We start from the raw sequence: 18,541 nt of genomic DNA on the forward strand, positions 1-18,541 counted from the left end.
AACACGTTACGAACTTCCACTCAAATATCTGCCTGCTTAAAGATACGTCTGACCTAGGAAACCTATTACTATTTTTCATGTTGAGTAGGGTCTATGATTTGTATATTCCCCAAGCAGATGTTTCAATCGGGAGGGCTGGTCGTGGCCACGATTTTTAACGCTTCCCTCCCTCAAAGCGTTAAAATCGTGGCCACTTGTAGCCCCCGATCGAAACATCTGTTTGGAGAATATTTGTTTGTCAACTTAGACGTAAATCAGTCTTTCTAGACAACACCGTCAGTTTGACTGGCAATTCTTCCTTATTCACTTCTTGTACGATCCCACGTCTGTGGTCCATTCTATGGACTTGGCATTGAAGGCCGCCCCCATTCAGTCGTGTTGATTAAAAGAGGTACACAATGTCAAAAACTAATGAAGTACAGACGAATCTTTGGCTAAAGTGTGACTTTTGCAAGTGGAGAAGTGTACACAACTCGTTAACGTGAGCATAAATCACAGTAATGGTGCAGAGTTGATAGGAAGCAGACTACATGTAGCCAAGTTGTCGCCTTACTCAGCCCCAGTCTCCTTGATCATGGTGTAAGGATCAGAGGAGTATCAACTAGCAAAATTAGCCGTAGACACGACTCTCTCTTTCCGGGTCCTGCGGCATTCTCCATCTCTCTCCATCTACTATCGTGACAAACCAGCGTTTCACACCATCTTTGGTAACCTCCAAGCAGATATGGAGGGGACGTAACTGATCTCTAACTATCCCATTTTCCCCACAGCTAACAACCCCTCGCCACGTAAAGAACGCCACAATGTTTTCTCCCAATATCTACTTGAATCGCAGCGTAGGTTCTCACCAACCATAGCGGCGTTTCGTGCCAAAAAGTACCGCCAGGTATACCGGTAACACGCTCCCTTGGCGCTAGTGCCAACACAAGCTACATGTATTTTACACGACCTGTGTGGCCAACCCTCAAATATACAAGCACGCAAATCCTTCTTGGTTGTTGGTTCTTCTTTCATCCGCCACCTTTTCAGGTCTTAAGTGTGCTCCCACGGACAATCTTTGAGACACCACAAATCCGCTTTATTCCTAGCACAAAGCAAAAACTGTTCTTAAGAACGTAAATCCTAACATGCATGGAATAACAACGACAAGTGGTGTTTATGTAGAAAAAGGATAAATTAGCCGGGCAGGCTCACACAATAGACATCTTAAGCCGCCGCATGTTCGAACTGATTGTGTGATGTCAGGTAATCTGTGAAGAAAACTAGACCGAGGAGAAGGCGGTGTCTGTGACCGCCGTGTTGAGAGGAGAGGAACAATGCCCGAGACGCCGGACCATTGTGCCCTAATGGCGCGTGAACTTGGACGTGTAAGGTTTGGCGCCGAGGTGCACTGAGGTTAATGCTGGGTCTCTCTCTAGTTCCACCTTTTTGTTGTCTTAAATTCAACTATAAAAATAAAAAACAGAAAGGGTACACACGTACGGAACGAGAACTATCGCCATGTGATGGACTGAGGAAAAATGCGTGTGAATAAAAGTAGTTTGTAGGAATAAATGTACGATGTGCTTCGATGTGACACATACGGACACATACATGTTAGATATTGGTTCATAAGAATGTTAAAACTGACAAATACGTACGATACAATAGGATAAGAAACAGGTATCACGAGGCGCAGATCGTTGCAATAATTTCCCTGGGGTCGCATTATCGGCAGGGTTGCGAAACAAGTGAAAGTGTAATGTGTGTGACGAGTTGAGAAGAAAATGAGACACAGTGGAAGGGCATCTCCTATTTTCCTAAGCTTCTGGGTAAGACCCCCATTCCAATAGACGGCGATCGCACTGCGATCTGAATTGGATTTGTGTAATCCTTCATTTCGTAATTGGAATATCAGGTAAAATCGTAAGTAGTAAAAGTATGATGATGATGATGACTAAAAAGAGAACAAAACACAAAAATTGTAAAAAAGATTCGGCTTCTATCTCTGAAATTCGTTGAGGACTCTTTCAAATTTAAGGTCGCAGCGAGGTCGCCCTAGCCAATGGAAGATAACAAGCTTCATTTTCGGCAACAACAGCTCAGGAATAGCTCTTGCCGCACCTATAACATCCTTGAAGGCGATCATATATCTGAAGACCACGTCGTAGTTTGCTGTTCAAAAGTGCAACAACAAACATGGGGAAGTGACCTGAAACTGTTTTGGTGTCATTGTCAGTGTCACCGATGAGTCAGACAGGAGAGAAGGGGCACAATGGTGACAAAATGGAGACAAAATGCACCCAAAAGTATCTGAATTTGTCTTTGCTTGATCTACGATTTTCCTCTCTAGCTCTGGCTAGGCTAGCCCTAACGGGTCTAAAATTGGTTAATCACAAAATCAAAAGCCCCTTCCATACAATATTGAGCCCCTTCCATAAAACGCTAATCCCGGAAGGACAAGCAGAACACGAGATGCTCATCTCAAGTTCAAGGTCTGCTAACTTCCCGTCCGATGTCCTGTTTGCGTTATCTTTTATTCGCCCCGCTCCTGGCCTGGGGGCTGGACACCTTCAGAACATCACCCCGCTCTGGGGAGAAACGGAGTGGTGGTGAAGACGGGATGAAAGTCTCGCCGGAAACGTAACCTTCAAGCAAACTTATGTTGGGAAGGACTGTACTGGATCCATGGAGCGCCGTTTTCCAGACAAGCATTGTGGAGAATTTCACCATCCTCCCCCCCAACAACATCTGCTTGAAGATTTCATTCTGCCCATCCGGTGTAAATTTAGAACGGGATGATATATCTATACAACCCGTATATACTTAGTATGAGAGATTATCTGGACAATGAACAAGTGACTGTGGTGTTGTATGGTTCTCTGTCACGAAGGCCTATACCACCCCGCCCCATGACTATTCTCGACCACGTTTATACGTGTGATTTGTAAGGCCGGGAAGCCATGCCGCTTGTATATGAGAACATCTCCGCAGAGTTAAATCAGTAATTTTAGAAACGTCTGCCAAGTGGTAAACCACGGTTAGCTTGTTTGAACTATTTGTGGTGTTTGGCAATGAGCCTAAATGTCTGGTGATTCAGTGAACTAGAGGCGGCCTTCAGATTTACGGGGCTAACACAGTGGAAACCAAACAGTTAGTGATCCATTTGTTCACACAGTGTCCCACGCGTCTAGTCTGGGCCCGTTGAGGCAATGTTTCACTGCTTTCTTCACTAACGTCGTATTCTATGACAATCGGCTGTTTATTTAATACCAAAACGAGCGGAAACCAGTGCCCTTAGGCTGTTGTTGTTGTTGAAACCCGGCGAACGCGCTCTCCATGCGAGCTACTGTGACTAATCTCCAAGCAGATGCAATCGTACTTGTTTTGTACGTCTTGTTGGGGCGTTCTATACTAGCCTGGAATCCATCCTATTTAGCTTTCCGGCCGCTACCCTAGCTCCGCTGTGCTACCCAAGCTCCGCTGCCGGCAGGTTGGGTAGCGCAGCGGAGCTAGGGTAGCGGCCGGAAAGCTAAATAGGATGGATTCCAGGCTATTCTATACGTCTTTCTAGTTGTGCACGTTTGTCTCTGTTCCTCTAGGCGGATGCATGCCTTACATCTGCTTGGAGATTAATGGCGACGACTGACAGCAGTAAAGACAGGCATATTCATCTCTAGTCGTGGCGACAACTAAAATCCTTGTACCAAATTCCTGCCACCTTTCTCTCTCTCCATCACTGACCATGACGAATACCAAATCAACCTTCATGGTTCTCTCTTGTGGTTAGGGCACCATTTCTGCGCCGACAGAAAGTAGAACCGTCCGATATAAACAATTCCGACTCATCTGTTGCTTTCAGTCATGTCCAACAAAATAAACCATGCAATGACAAGTCCCTTCTTCTAGTCGTTTTACAAGACACACAACTGACTACTGTCAATGGATCTATTGGTCTACATGTAAATGTTTTACAACAAGACTTTAGAGGTCGCGCCAATCCGGAAGACCCCTTATCGCTCTGCGAGTCTCTGACGACCGTGCTGAGGGTCCCGTCACGTCTGACACCTGCTCAAGAGTTTGGCCTCCTACTTCTGCCGATGTCACACAGAGAGGAGGGAATCCTGGAGGCCTGATTGATATATCACTTTTGAGCTCTGGTCTCTTCGGTAGTGCCACTGGTCACTGCACCCTTCACCCCATACCCATTCATCAACTTGCCACAACACTGACTATTTGACAGAAGTTTATTTTTTGTCGTTTTTGTTAGAGGACGTGGCCCACTTTGGGATTAGAATCCTGTTCCAATTTCCAAGTGTTTCACAGCAAGTAATCCGTAGATAAATAAATGAGTGGATGCTTTCTGCAGTCTGGTTGTTGGATAGACTACCCTGGATAAATATGACAGAATAAAAGACCACTCGCCTCCCTGTGCGGCAGGAGGCAGACTGCAAGGGTTCATGGGGGTGAATAAAGTACATGTAGTAAACTTGGCAAAGAAGTGTACTTCTGCAATGAACTAGCAAGTGGCATGAGCGAGAGTATCTGGTTTCTTCTTCTTCTTATCTTGGGGTCGATCGATGATTAGCATCAGAACAATAATGACAAGTTGCAATAACCAGCATGAAACAAAAGTGACGTTGTACGTATTACCAAAGCCATTAGTCGTTGTGTTCGTAGACTATCTAAAATTCTACAAAATCTGTCAAATTCTTTGCAAGTATCTGAGACATCGTGGAGGTAATTATAAACACCCTACGTGCATATTTACACGTCTATGTTGGCATTCTATCTTCACCTCCAAATCACCACCTACCAGGTGGGAAACATGTTTTACACAAGAACGTGACACTGGGGGGAGGGTTAATCAGAGCAAGGAGGTTGTGCAGTATATCCTTGATCATGCTTTAATAGGTCCCAATTGGATAAGGGGGCCCCGCCGGGTAGTTGACGGGCTGTTTTTTGCGCTTTCGGGCGTGACCCCTACGTGACCCCGTGGGACACCCTGCGGCTGCCGGGCTATTTTGGGGCCCAGCCGGGACCCCGAATCATTTTAACTCGGATTTGAATCAACGCGAGACCCGGTAACATATATACGAGCTAATCGTACGAACACCGGGAGGTACCCCTCCGGTAACCGGCAGTCCACTGGGACAAACTTCGGGACCCGGCCGGGACTACACCCCTTACGGGCACCGGCGCAATTGGGGCCTATTTTTTTAGAGAGGGAACAAAGTAGTCAGCGCGAGTTCCACCGTTCCCTAGCTGGCTGTCGTCAGCCTGCTGAATAGAAAACAGTGGCAGCTACATGTGTGACAAGGGTAGATGATGATGATAAGGACTCATTAGCAACGCTATGGTATGGCGATGTTCAACTTTTCTCTAGCCGCCATACCATGTGTTAACATTGGTAATAATGAGTGGGTCTCAGCCTCACTTTGCCGTAATGAGAGGTCATTAAACCTTCCAAAAAACATAAGTCTGCAAACAGATGTCGGGCGGCATTGTCGTAAAGCTTTCTCCGTTTCCCACGCCCTCTTCATTTCATACACAATCCATTTTGGTAGAGTAGGTCGAGTCTGCATAGCTTAAATTGGACGTTTTTAAACCGATTTTCTATTTTAGGGAGAAACGCAATGTGCAGTCGCACAAAACAGACGAAAAGAGCGGAAACACCGTAGTGCTTAGATTCAGGAAACTTCAATCTCTTTGGGAATGTTGCATAAATGCTGTCTACCTTTTCATAGCACGTTTGACGTAGTAGCATGACAACGGAGCATAAAAAGTCGATAAAGTTTTTTCGTTACTTTACCTTTCTGTTTAATTTCAATTCTCATGAACATCAACCCTAATGTGCAGATAGTGTGTTAGATATACATGTACAGAGTGTCTTTGAGCTATGAAGGCCATTAGATTAGTGCGCATGTGTGTGGAGGAGTTCTGTCCCTTGTCCCAGACTGAGACGGGCCTCCTGGTTCTCAGCAAGAGTACGTGTACGTGTTGTACCGCTGGCGTTCCTCCAGGCCTGCCGGGGAAGTGGTCTTGTACGTACCGTGCCGGGTGATACCGACAACCACCACCGTCCTAGCGGTCTAGTCAGGTAGGAAATTTGCAATTTGTCTGTCTGCGTATCCTGGCAATTATTTACCTCTCCGGGATGTCCCGGGCTGTGTTGGGCAGGCCTTCGGAGCTAGGATGACTCAAGTTCTGCGGTCTGGACGAACCGCAAGGACGTGACAGACTAAAATTACCGCGTCATTTAAAACCCAGTCTTCAAGCAGATATCGGGAGGTAAGATCGTAACGTTTCAAAATGTTCCAGTTTAATCAACAGTTGCGAGGCCAGTTCGCTTGTCAGAAAAAGAGGGTCCCGCCTGAGAAAGCTTCGATCGTCCCTCCCCATATCTACGTAAAAGATTAATTCAAAGATGCATTCCTAAAAAGATGCGTATATGTTGCATGTATTTCCACTAAGCCAGTAACTTCTTTTCGTCATCTTTGCTCTAATGTGTGTGCATATCTTAATATTGCGGTGGAAACTTTTCTTGACTCAGGTATTACTAAAATTACGTTTGTCTATGACCAGGATTATACCTAGGCTTCACAATACCTTAGAAGGAAATCGGCGGATACGGGTTCTCATATCTCTGCATTGTCGACAAACGGTGACTCAAATGATCTGTCTGGGTCCCCGTGTCAGCCCGCACAACCTCTGTGGTTGTCTACTTGCTGTGTCGGACATTCTGAACCGTACAATGATAGATTCTGCGGCTTGCTGACTGGAGTCAATGGCGGGAAGTTTAGGAGACGGACCGTCTACCTGAGGGCGTACGGCCAGGTGTGATAGCATCTTTCTGGACCATTTCGGTCCTCGCAAATAAGATCTAGAAGTAAGGCCTTGAAATGATGTCACCACAAACAGGTGAATAACAAAAGATTCATTGAGACAATCATTTACGTAGAGACAACATATTTGTTATAAAGTCGATGTGATAATCCTATAGTTTAATGCGTCTATGAAAGAAGATAATATGGTCGAGATCTGTTACGTACACTTTCAAAAGCATACACTAGATGAGGGAGCCAGATTCATACTTTGGAACACGTCTGAGAGAAGAGTATCATGACCAACTTGAAGTGGCTTTCAGAGTGGCGACAGACGCCACAAGTGGATCGAACCGTCCAAACTTCTGAATGCACTCTACTGTTGTCAACTGTAGAGGTTTTCATCAGCCCTTCAGAGAGCAAATTACCGTCGAAAATCGTTCGGCATAGAAACACGTGTCAGTTCCTAAGAGTTCAGACGGACACGGTACCGTCAAGGCGGAGAACATTCCGCGAGAGAGGCTATGTTCTCCGTATTTCTTCTGTGTCAACAACAAGTTCTTCTGTTGATAGATAATTGTTTGTATTTCTCTGATGTTTTCTCTCTTGTTCCGATGCGTATCTGTGTTGGCCATACAGTTCCGACAAGAATTTGACCCCTTGGCTTACGAATGTGGAGGGCGCGATGGTTGTTTCTTACCGCCCTCTTGTCAGCGCAAGTTGTCTCAGAACACCGACAGCTTCTTGTGAGATTTTCTCGCTCCTTGCTCTTGTTGTAGTTCCCTCTCCCTCGCCCTCAGCCTCTCTAACTGATGTTCCGTGGCAGAGATCTTGGCTTGAAACTGAGCCGCGGCAGTGGCGTCCCTGTGACAGAACAGAACAGAAAAGGCAGGGTTGAGTTAATTGTTGTGAAGAATGCGGTGGAAACGACTTCTTGGCATGTCACGGGCGTGGGGAATGCCTCTGAAGTGGTTTACATTCTGTCTAGAAGAAACTTGCCTTGCATGGTCCAAAAACGGGGGAAAGGTGTTCATTTCAAGGGTACTATTGAATAAAGAGGTTTGCTGCTCAGTTCAAAAGACAGAGAGGGATTAAGCGATTCTTATCTCGCTCTTACATATTCGACTTCAGAAACGGCGTTTGGTCAGTATTCATGGCCAAAGAACCGGATAATTTATCCCTGACCATGTTGATGCAAGGACACGGAGAAGGGGACCGCCGGGTAGCCTTTCCTATCCATCTCTCACTATGGACAATCCAGTTGAGAAGAAGTGGCGAGAAACAGTATCTAATCCCCGTCCTCTTCCATTCCATTAACTAATCTCCTTGTGCCACAATCTTGTTACACATTTTCTTTCATCGCGAATTCCTGACAACTTGTCAAAGTGTTTTAGCGGAAAATCCATTTAGAGTGCTCTATTTAGTGATTTTGTGGTCGACCGGCCAAAGCTGATAACAGAGAATGGAAGCTATGGCTTTGAGTAATGATCAACCCCGTTCCTTTTACTCGATCACGGTAGAGAGCATTCCCTGCCTCTAGACTTATCCAGCCTTTAGTGTCAGCATCTCTAGACCACCCGTGGCTGTCCCTAGTGAACGATTTTCACCATTGACTAACGCCACAGAGCAGCAGCGCAATAAGCCAGACTCTTGAGTGTCTACCCTCCTATCACGGACACACAAGAAACACAACCCGTGCCACTAAGAACTAATTACATTGGTGAAACCAAGTCTGTGTAAGACTTCACAAGTGGGACAGAGTTAATGTGGCCACGCTAGACACAACAACACGCTCGTCAGCGTCTTGACCCGGTTTTTAGCCAGCGGGGTGCCAGGAGGACCGTAACAGTCACGGCCAATCGCCATCATACAGGTGTTGGGAGGGAAGATCATGACTTTCCTGTCTATTAGGCTATATTGACTTGATAATACGGATGACGCACTAGTACGCGCGCGCATCAATTTTCGTCCGTTTCCCAAAAAACGTTTGCAACCCGGTACAGAAAAGTTTGTGTTAAGCACGCAAAATGTTTGTGTGTAAGTAGAGTGTGTAACTGCTTACCAATTTTGCCATGTATAAGTAATGAACTGAAAATTGATTTCGTCTCTCGCTAAAAGACTTCCAAATTCAAAGAAGAAGGAGCTGAGAAGATATATTAAAAAATAAAAATAAGAAAAATAACCCAAAAAAAAGAATTTATTGTTTCGTATACCATACTCTGTGTGTTCAGTCATTTGTTCCACCTTCCTGACCACTTAGATTTCATAATAAAGACAATTTCTAGGATCGAGGTTTTATTTACACGCTCGCATCAGTTCCAGGGTACCCAGAGGATGTCTTCAACTTCCATATTACCAAATCAGTGTTGCCCAAGACTTGTGTTTACCGACCTACATCTGCATGCAGACTAGACTGCTTCACGACCTTGGCATTGGAAACAAGTTCACGGTGAATGCTTTGGACATGACGTTGGAGGATTTCCAGGACCTCCAGAACTGGCCACATACCCTTGTAGAGAGGAATATATGACTACACATCGTATTGGATTGGATTGGATTTCTTATGGAGGGGGGGGGGGTCTTCCCGTATCCCCATCTTCTCGCATAATGATGATGAAGATGGAGCAGTTTTTCTAGATGGTACTGCCCTGATAGTCTCTACCAGACTAACCGTGCCGGCTATAGGGAGAATTGCCTATTAGACCCTCTCTCCGTAGCAGACTCCGGGCTTCATACTATTGACTCTATTTGGCCGATTTCTACTATTTTCCCAGCGATCCGCGGAGCCTGGTAGAGGCTACTGCCGTGACCTGAGCAAACCTATGCAACTAATCATACATTTGCTCCTCATCACCCCCCCCCCACACACACACACACATCGGAACACTGCCTTAACTTCCATGGATCGATATTAGAAAGAGATCTTGAACCAGCTTATCTCTCTCATGAGCTAAGTTTCCAAAGGTCGTGATATTAGTGTCGCGACAAGAAACATGTAACAACGTTAACGAAAGTAGAAATAGCAGTGTGGGTCAACAAGTCTGTTCCCATCAGACTGCCAGCCGACCCGTGTTGGTGCGTGGTGTGTGTGTGTGCGATGTAGTGTTGTATTTTGTACACATACAGGGCCGACCCAGGGGCGGCTGGGCGCTCTTGACAACATCCTGACGGGTCTGTCATTTTGCTAACATATTGAATTACACATGTACACAAGACGGTACAGCTGTGAAAGGAAACTCTTTCGTGACACTGAACCATTAACTTAACACAACATTGACAGGCATGCAGCACGTATTGCCAAGAATAACAAAAATGAAATTCAACTTTCTGCAAAAACCCCCAGAGCGATAACGCTCTTCCCTACCATCACGTACATCAATATTGGGCGATTTTGCATCGAAGCCTCAAGCGTCAAACCTCTGCACGTAAAGAACCCAACACACATATCGAGAAGAGTAGAGGTGACCCGGTGTGCTTGGCTAAACACGCAAGCCGTAGCGACGCCGTATTGCACTGCCACTAGCTAACGTTACTTAAAAAAGCATCATGCTTCACCTCAATTGAGGATCGCTCCTTGGAGACAAGGGACAAACAAGCATTACCTATACATTGTACCGGTATTCTTTTATGGCACTCATCAACATTGCATTGCACAATCGGTATTTTACATTTATTGCAATTTACAGTGTAATGAGAAGCAGAGCCTCCCCTCCCCAACAGCGAATCCCCGGCCCAGGCTCTCCGCCTACTTCAGTCTCATGTCTCTCCATGTTCATCGCCGAGTCTCATGTTTTATCCCACCTGAGCCGTGATTGCCCACTTTACCCACTAGGCGGTCCTTAGAAAATTGGGGATTGCCCTAAAACGGCAGCCGAGGCCCTATTATGCCAGACACCAACGTCTGCCATGCTGAACCGGTCGCTTTTCGACAGGATGTTTTTGTAGAGCGGTATGAAATGTGATCCGCAGTATTACCTTCACTTCTTACCGTCTTATCTTAATTGCCGGGGTTACTGAAGGTCAAACCCCCTTTGGACATAAACTACATGTCTTCAATTACTACTATATTTCAAAACATGAGGACGACATGTGTGTTTTGTCATAAGCGATGAATTTCAGAGTATTCACGTGCTTTCTCGCGTTTATTCGTGGATGGCAGGAGAGCGTTATACTCCCAGGGGATCGGCTCAAGAAAAATAAAGCAAACAAAAAACACACATTTTGATGAAAGAAAAATTACAAGAAGCCCCTAATACCTTATGTACTCTTATACACAATTTGCATTCCTTGCCAAGCGACATTCTAGCAATCATAGTCTATGATGTTTATTGCAGGCTTTTCAACCAACCATTTGATTGCTTCGTTTCTTTTTAATCATCGAATTGCACAATTATTCCAAATGAAGGAAATTAAGAAAAAGACATTGGCAGACAAAGGGAAAACAATGTAGGTCAGAAAACTGTGCCATGAAATTCAGGGTTTACTGAACTTCAAAGTTAGACACATCAGACTCTTTGTCGTGTGCACGTTGACGTAAGCCAGCCCCCCTCCCCACCCACAGACCATAACAAAGATCCCGGAACAACCCAAGACGAACTTGTTTTGCCAAGTCGTACTTAAAACACACGTCCTACACGATTTATTACAACCCGCCTCACGTAAGCTCTCAACTACTGTTTACAACTGGTACGTTTCAGCCTAGTTCCCCCACATTATGTCGTAAATCATGCCAAGTTGTGAATGCCATCCTGGCTGTGTAGAAGCCAGACCTACTCTCCTGGCTAGGTCACGTCCACTCCTACCATCCCTCCAGCGCGCTCACCCAGGTAATATCCTATCAAAGCCACACCCAGACGTCATGCAGAGAAACTGCGCTTTCTCATAAGAAGTGGGTATTGAACTATTAATACGAGACTCCGCAGAAACTTTTGCCGTGCGGAAGAGTAAGAGACGAACATGTCTGGGACTAGCCCGGTATTGTGTACGGGATTTGTTCGTTCGCCCACGCCGCAGACGGAGTCTGGTTTGACAGGGTCGCTCTTATGGACATTTCTTACGTCATCCTTTTGTAGATGGATGACACAGGTGCATGTGAAAGGTCGATGACCTGGAGTAACCGCGGCACGGCTTCTTCGTCCAGATTGTCCCGCTGAGCCAAAGAAAATTGAACTTTAAAGGAATTCTTGTCAACTTAAGTCTTCCTATGACCCCAACTGAGCAGAAAATAGGTTATCATAACAGAGAAGTCCAATGTCTGATTACTGAATTATCAACACCAGATGATTTACTTTGTCTACCCGCATAAATCACGTGGAACATGGTTCAGTTGTTGTAAACTTTTATGTAACGCTAGATATAAGGCCACCTGAGGTCTCTACGTTGTAAGCAACTCTTGAATTTGTTCTGAAGTAGCTGTAAAGCTGTAACCCTAACCTATAGCTAATAGACACATGCCACCAGCGTCGTAGCTGGGAACTAATAGGAGCTGTGAACTACACGGTGTGCACATGATAGTGAGGACATTTGTCACCACAGTTTAACGAAAGCATTATCTAAAAGGGCATGCACTATGTCAACTTTTATTTCTGACTATAAAGATATAGAGGCTACAAATTTGTTGGGGTGCCTGTGTTGACGTAGCCCTTATGGCTGTAGGAAGTACACGAACAGGTGTAAATATTGTTGTTAGCTGAAGATTTCCTCGAATGAAGCCCATGTAGCCTGGAGTCCGACCTTGTTTGCTTTGGTTTGCTCCCAACGGTCGCTACCCCGCCAATTGTTGGACTCCATGCTACCGGGAAGGGTCGGGGTCTAACCGGATCGACCACCGTATAGCATCCCACCATGAAACTTCGACGTTCGGGCCATTTCCTCCTTTCTGCACAGCCGTGTGGAACGTGTTTTGAAGATAAGTAGCAATAAAGCCTTCTAATAAAAGAGCATTCTTCTCTACCAACTGGATGGCAACCTGGTGGATCGAATCAGGGTTTGCCCGGGTATAGTGAACCCTTTTGAAAATGGACGTTGATATGGAATACCACCCAGCAGAGGACAACATATACTACACGGTCCAGGATTGTCAACACAAGCCTGGAATGACAGTTCAGTAATTGGATGAGCGGCCTCAACTGGAAGAGACCTTCCTACCTGGGTGAATAGATCTACATCTACATCTACATCTACATCTACATCTACATCTACTCTACTCTACTCTACTCTACTCTACTCTACTCTACTCTACTCTACTCTACTCTACTCTACTCTACTCTACTCTACTCTACTCTACATCTACTCTACTCTACTCTACTCTACTCTACTCTACTCTACTCTACTCTACTCTACTCTACTCTACTCTACTCTACACTACTCTACAGGAACGTGGCTGTCACCGCGCCCATCCATCACGCTGTCATCAGCGCGCAGTGTCGCCGGGTTATCACTCACCACTCCGCACATGGCCGTGAGTTATTCGGGCCGGTTATACCGGGGTGGTGAACGCACGTCTGGTGCTGTACACAAGTCGTACACTACAGGGGAATGAGCACGTAGACACAGGGCTCATGCTTATTGGATAAATACAGAGATCATCATGGGTCGCAAGTCAGTTGAAATGACCGGCTGAAAATCTGCAGACTGGATTGCGAGGGGCGCATATCTATTGGAGGACTCAACATAGCTACTGTGTACACGAACCACACGGAAGAGAGCTTGAAGAAAGACGGGTTTAAGATGGTCACCGCAAAACAAAAGTTTTCTTTAATAACAGAAACTATAATCCGATAAACAATCAAAATCTCATTAAACGCCCGAGGAATGGTGTCAAAATAAACATCAGCAGACGGGAGTAAGTGTGCTATTCAAGAACATTACCCACCTGTAGGTACCCAAGCGTTTTAAAACGAAGCAGTTTTGTACATGCAGAAATAAAAGCCACAAGATAAAAGCCAAGGACATGACAAACCACAATAGCACGCTCGTTGCTTTCAGTGGCACAATATCAACATCTACGTAAACGTTTCCTCACCTTCCTGCGTTCCTTAGATGCTGTTCTTTCAACTTGACCAGAGCTTTCTGTAGGGAGTTGATCTCCTCGTGAACTTGTAACATCTGGAAAAGACGAACGTGTCAGGAGGTCAACATGGACATGTAAACAACACGTAAACTACGACAAGGTTCAAACACAGCGTAAGGACTGACTTAAAAATCAGTGACCACCCTAAAGATTCATGAATGAATAAATAAATAAAACAGCGACAAAGTGGCAAGAACAGATTTGTTGTTTTCTTTGCTTATGTCTATTAGTACCAATAAGTGGTGTCACCACCCTTTATCTCACATTTGTGCGTTACAAATAAATACAGTTCAAGAGTTGCATATTTTGTCACCAGTCAGAGTCAACATTTATCCAGTATCTCCAATTTCAACGAACTGAGTTGGTGAGAAAATAAAGGATTTGTTTCTATGAAAATATTGAGAATAATACTACGTTTGTTCTTACGTCTTCATTAAGTATTACAGAAATATGCCCGGTCTCAAGGGACCAGCAGCAGCACCCTAGGCCAAGTAACTGACAGCCGGAAAGCTTCTATTTTTCGTGAACGAAACAACTTTTTAAACAGAACCCTTTGAGAAAAGGAGCAGCAGTGATATGTAGACCAGGCCCCGTCCAAACCCTTAACAGTTTATAACACCGCCGCTAGAGCCGAAACTGTGCGTGGAACCAAATCAGGTTCGGATGAAACGTAATCTTTCAGCGTCCTCCTGTGATATAGTCCTAACAGGCGCACTCCAAATACACAGTGTGCTGCGGAGGGCCAAGGACAGATCCGCGGCGTGTTGTTCTTGGCGCGCAGCTCGACCTGAGGTTCCTCCAAGACATGAGTAAGGTCTTGGCGAGCTCGTCTTAAGGAGATTGAAGACGCCGAGGTGTGTCAGGGTCTGCCCGCGACATGACAGACGCGACGACAGGATTTATATCCCGACAAAACGGACCACGTCTCACGTCAACCAGACGAGTGATGACAAGTGGTCGTGAACGCCATTTATACACTTAAACTTGACATTCGCGCCACTTCGTAAACACTCTATGTACATGACTTATTTTCTTAAAGGCTTGGAACAGCACACCTTGACCCTCTATGTTATGAGCTTGCAAAATCATTAAACAGAAGTCCACGTTTGAACGACAGTTTGTGTGTCAGAGTTGAAGTCGATCTTTTGAAGAGGCTATTTTTCAAGTCGTCCAAGACAGCATATATTCCACGTTAGTATATTTAAGTAATTGCCAACATGTTCATAACAATAAAAAATTCAGGTATTTTGATTTCTAAAAGTTGAACTTAGCCCTTACGGCGCTCGCGATCGTGTATTTACCACATGACTGTATATATCGGCATATCTAGTAACCTTATAGTATATACTTCGAGATGTGTGCTTGCTCTGAAAGGTTACCTCACTTGAGTGAGCTAGTTTACGTTTGAAATAAATCACGTACTCTGCGATAACACATTGTACCTGTGAAATCACGGCTTCTCCCTAACAAACAAACTACAGAGACATCGACGTCACGTAAATGTTCTTCATTACGGTGATAAATCCTTCCACCTGCCAGTTCATCCCTGGTGATTCACTCACAGACAAATACGCCCGAGGGCAGGTCCGGCCCCATGTCTGACCTAACCGCACACACAATGGCACACTTAAAGCCTTGTTAACGACTTCTGCACGGCTAAAGTTGACACTGTTCCTAAGATTCACCGACAATGACAAGTTAGCCGTGTACCAACAACGTCGGCTCCGAAACGTTCCTTATTTTCTTCCCCCGCGCATCGTGGGTGGTTCGAAGATTAAGGTGAAAAGTTCGCCTTTGATTTTGGGATTGCATTTTGTCAACGTCACCGACAGATGTTCATGAAGTCCCGCTATCAAAGCTTCTTTTACAGCCTGAAACTCTAAATTCATCATGACTGGAGTGAACTAGATAATAGAATTGTGAAGTTAACTTGGCTTATTTTTCTTGTCATTGGTAGTCATTGGTGTTACATGTTACATGTACGAACTTTTCTTTGTGCCGACTTCTTCACAGTGACCATACCTCTGTAAAATTTCACACCTGCACTTACTATTCTTATAGCGCAGCCACACACGTACGTTTTTTGTCGCACGACTTTCAGAGACAATAAGATAGAGCCGATTGTCGACAAGTATATATATCTACGATATCAAATTCCGTCAACAAAGGACAGCTAAATTTTGTACGATGCATTCACGATTATCTTTTATGAATTTTGTATGACACATTCACAACTCATCCGAACTGTCCCCAATTTCCTGTCGCGCCAACCTGTCGTACGACGTACACGTATGTGACAGGGGTTCTGTAACAACAAGTGATTATGAATATGAGCTGACGTTAAACCCAAACAACAGCCAACACACTGGCAGAAACATGAATGGAAGCCAAGAGTAGAACAGGGAGAATGTTGAAGATGAAACATGTTCAGACTGCTAAACCAAACAGTTCCGCGGGGGTGGCCAACTATTTGGCAATGCATTCCAAGCCGGTTCGGGACAAGGGAGGTCGCCCCGAGTTTCTTTAGTGCCTGAATGTCTTACATGTTTGTCTTCGACCTTACATCATCATGGTACATTGCCCTTTGACATTGACAATCCTTTCTTTAGTAGCCGAGTGCTTCAGTAGTCGGGTACCCGGGTATACAGGGTTTTACTGTCTACTTGTATTTCAAGAAGAGAGAAGACGCGTGTCACTATAGGTAGATATAAAACAGCATAGTTTCACTATTACTCTCTTGTATCTAACTTACTGCTTTTAGTCCAAATGGGGCATGTATATGCAATAAAAGTCATTGCCATTGTTGTACTGACGTGTGACGTTACGGTATGTCCGTCATATTAATCCCCCAAAGTAAGGAATATTTTAAAGACGTGCAGCTTAAGGACGTGACGACTTCACTTCCGTTCATATCGACTACAAATTGTTACAGTAGACTGAATAGACTGAATTCAGTCTTAGTCAGTACACTTAGGGAGGCAATTTAGTTCTTAATTTTGTTACTCAAAACCCCCAGACGTCCCCATATGTGGGTGGGAGTGTAAGTAGAAGATGTGGTATCGGAGAAGAACATTCCAGATGATGTGCGCCGGATGTGATATGTCATAACGTCGGCACACCTACGATATGGCTGTGGTCAATCACAGACACGCCTTCATTTCAATTGCCTGATATCCCGTTATTAGCAAGATTTGTGTGCTCGATATGTGCACTTACCCCATGATGGCAGGTGTTTATATATGTATTTGACATATGTAGCCTTGCTTCTAGTTAACATGTATCTACCTTACTAATACCAGAACACAGCATAAGCTTGTTATAACTGTCTGTCTAAACGTTACTGCGTTTACACTCAAGTCGATGGCTTTCACACATAACCCACTCACTTATGGTATTCATAGTGGCTGGGCAAAACAAAAAACAAGCATAACACAAAATCTTTGCTCCAATTGTAGTAATACTGCGCGACTGCCGCACTGGGTGTTAGAGTGCTGACGTCATGACGAAAACGTCAGCTTTCAAACTTTCAAACAATTTGTTCATGAACATTTTTAAGTTGGGTTAAAACAGATTAAGGACCTTCTGCGAGGTCACCAGCCTGTTAAAGTTGTTGCGTCAATGTAAGGACCTTCGGCGATATTAAAAATTGATGAAAGCTTTCTCAAGGATGAGGGGGCGGTTCCCTGAGCACACGACCGTATGACGGGTAGAGCCTGGAGGACGTATCCCTTTTAGAACCATGAGAAAACAACTTAACGCAAAGCTTGATCGAAAGCCTTAAGTAAGTTTCTACGTGATTGTCAGTATAGTCTAATCAATATTGAGTACAGTGTGGAACGACAGCTGACGGCTAGACTGATTTCCAAGCAGATGTATGTCTGTGGCTTGTTTCGCGCGTATTTTCGGAGCGTTCTGATAGTCTTTGTAGTAGTGTGCGCTTTTCTCTGTTCGAACGGCCAACAGAGAATAACACTATAAAGACGTGCAACCCGCCACACAAAATGTACAACCAACATACATCTGTTTGGAGATTCCAGCCAGACACTCATGACACGACATGACATCAGGAGGTGAAGGTCAAGGGCAGATGGAATAGTACCAGGTGATGCCACAGGAACACGTCACACCTAATCTCACTCAGGTACAGGAAAGGTACCAATTACTGTCGTCTGACACGTCCCTGTACATTGTTGTCGGGCGGAGGAGAGACATATGCCGTAGTGGCGTAGTCTCTAGCAGGCTCTCTTTGCGGCTTAGCATAGTTTTACAAATAGAGAGAATGGTTTGCGAGAAGAGTTAGTCTGGAGCAAGTCCAGCTGGGCACCACGAAACGGACGTTCCGGCCAATGGTTCTGGCAAATAAACCACCTTGTCTTGCCAAGTTTGTACTATTTCTCAGCCACCAAAGGAGTATGGTGGGGAGCAAAGATTCCTGAAAGTAACGCACCGGAAAATCGCCCCTCTATGTGGACTCGAGAAAAGGCCTTGTCACACAGTTAAGCCATAACTGACAGTTCCAAATGATAAACTAGAAAGACCATGACACAGATCCAGGCCAAACGCAGGCATTCATATATAGTATAGACACGTAGGTCTGCAAGGCTAGTACGGACCGGTCCTCCGCTCGGCTGGGTCCTGCATGACGAACCCAGACAGATGTTCCCTC

At 45.0% G+C, this 18,541-nt stretch overlaps 2 protein-coding genes across 5 annotated transcripts in view; one reads left to right on the top strand and one right to left on the bottom strand.

The window, feature by feature from the left end:
• Positions 1-5,949: 5,949 nt before the first annotated feature.
• Positions 5,950-18,541, top strand: part of LOC136441756 (tenascin-X-like) — an 87,571-nt gene continuing 74,979 nt past the window's right edge. For 3 of the 4 annotated variants that reach the window (XM_066438210.1, XM_066438213.1, XM_066438214.1), the window contains exon 1: positions 5,950-6,079. The gene's annotated coding sequence lies outside the window, so the exon portion shown is untranslated. The remainder of the gene's footprint in view (positions 6,080-18,541) is intronic. The other variant, XM_066438211.1, reaches the window with a different exon arrangement.
• The window catches only part of LOC136441760 (zinc finger CCCH-type with G patch domain-containing protein-like), a 98,097-nt gene continuing 86,487 nt past the window's right edge, over positions 6,932-18,541 (bottom strand). The window contains exons 13-14 of the mRNA XM_066438223.1: positions 13,828-13,910; positions 6,932-7,667 (exon numbers count right to left, since the gene is read on the bottom strand). Coding sequence (XP_066294320.1) covers positions 7,529-7,667; positions 13,828-13,910 — 222 coding nt within the window. The 3' untranslated portion in view covers positions 6,932-7,528. The remainder of the gene's footprint in view (positions 7,668-13,827; positions 13,911-18,541) is intronic.

Source organism: Branchiostoma lanceolatum, chromosome 9 (assembly GCF_035083965.1).
Source record: "Branchiostoma lanceolatum isolate klBraLanc5 chromosome 9, klBraLanc5.hap2, whole genome shotgun sequence".
Classification (NCBI taxonomy): Eukaryota; Metazoa; Chordata; class Leptocardii; order Amphioxiformes; family Branchiostomatidae; genus Branchiostoma; species Branchiostoma lanceolatum.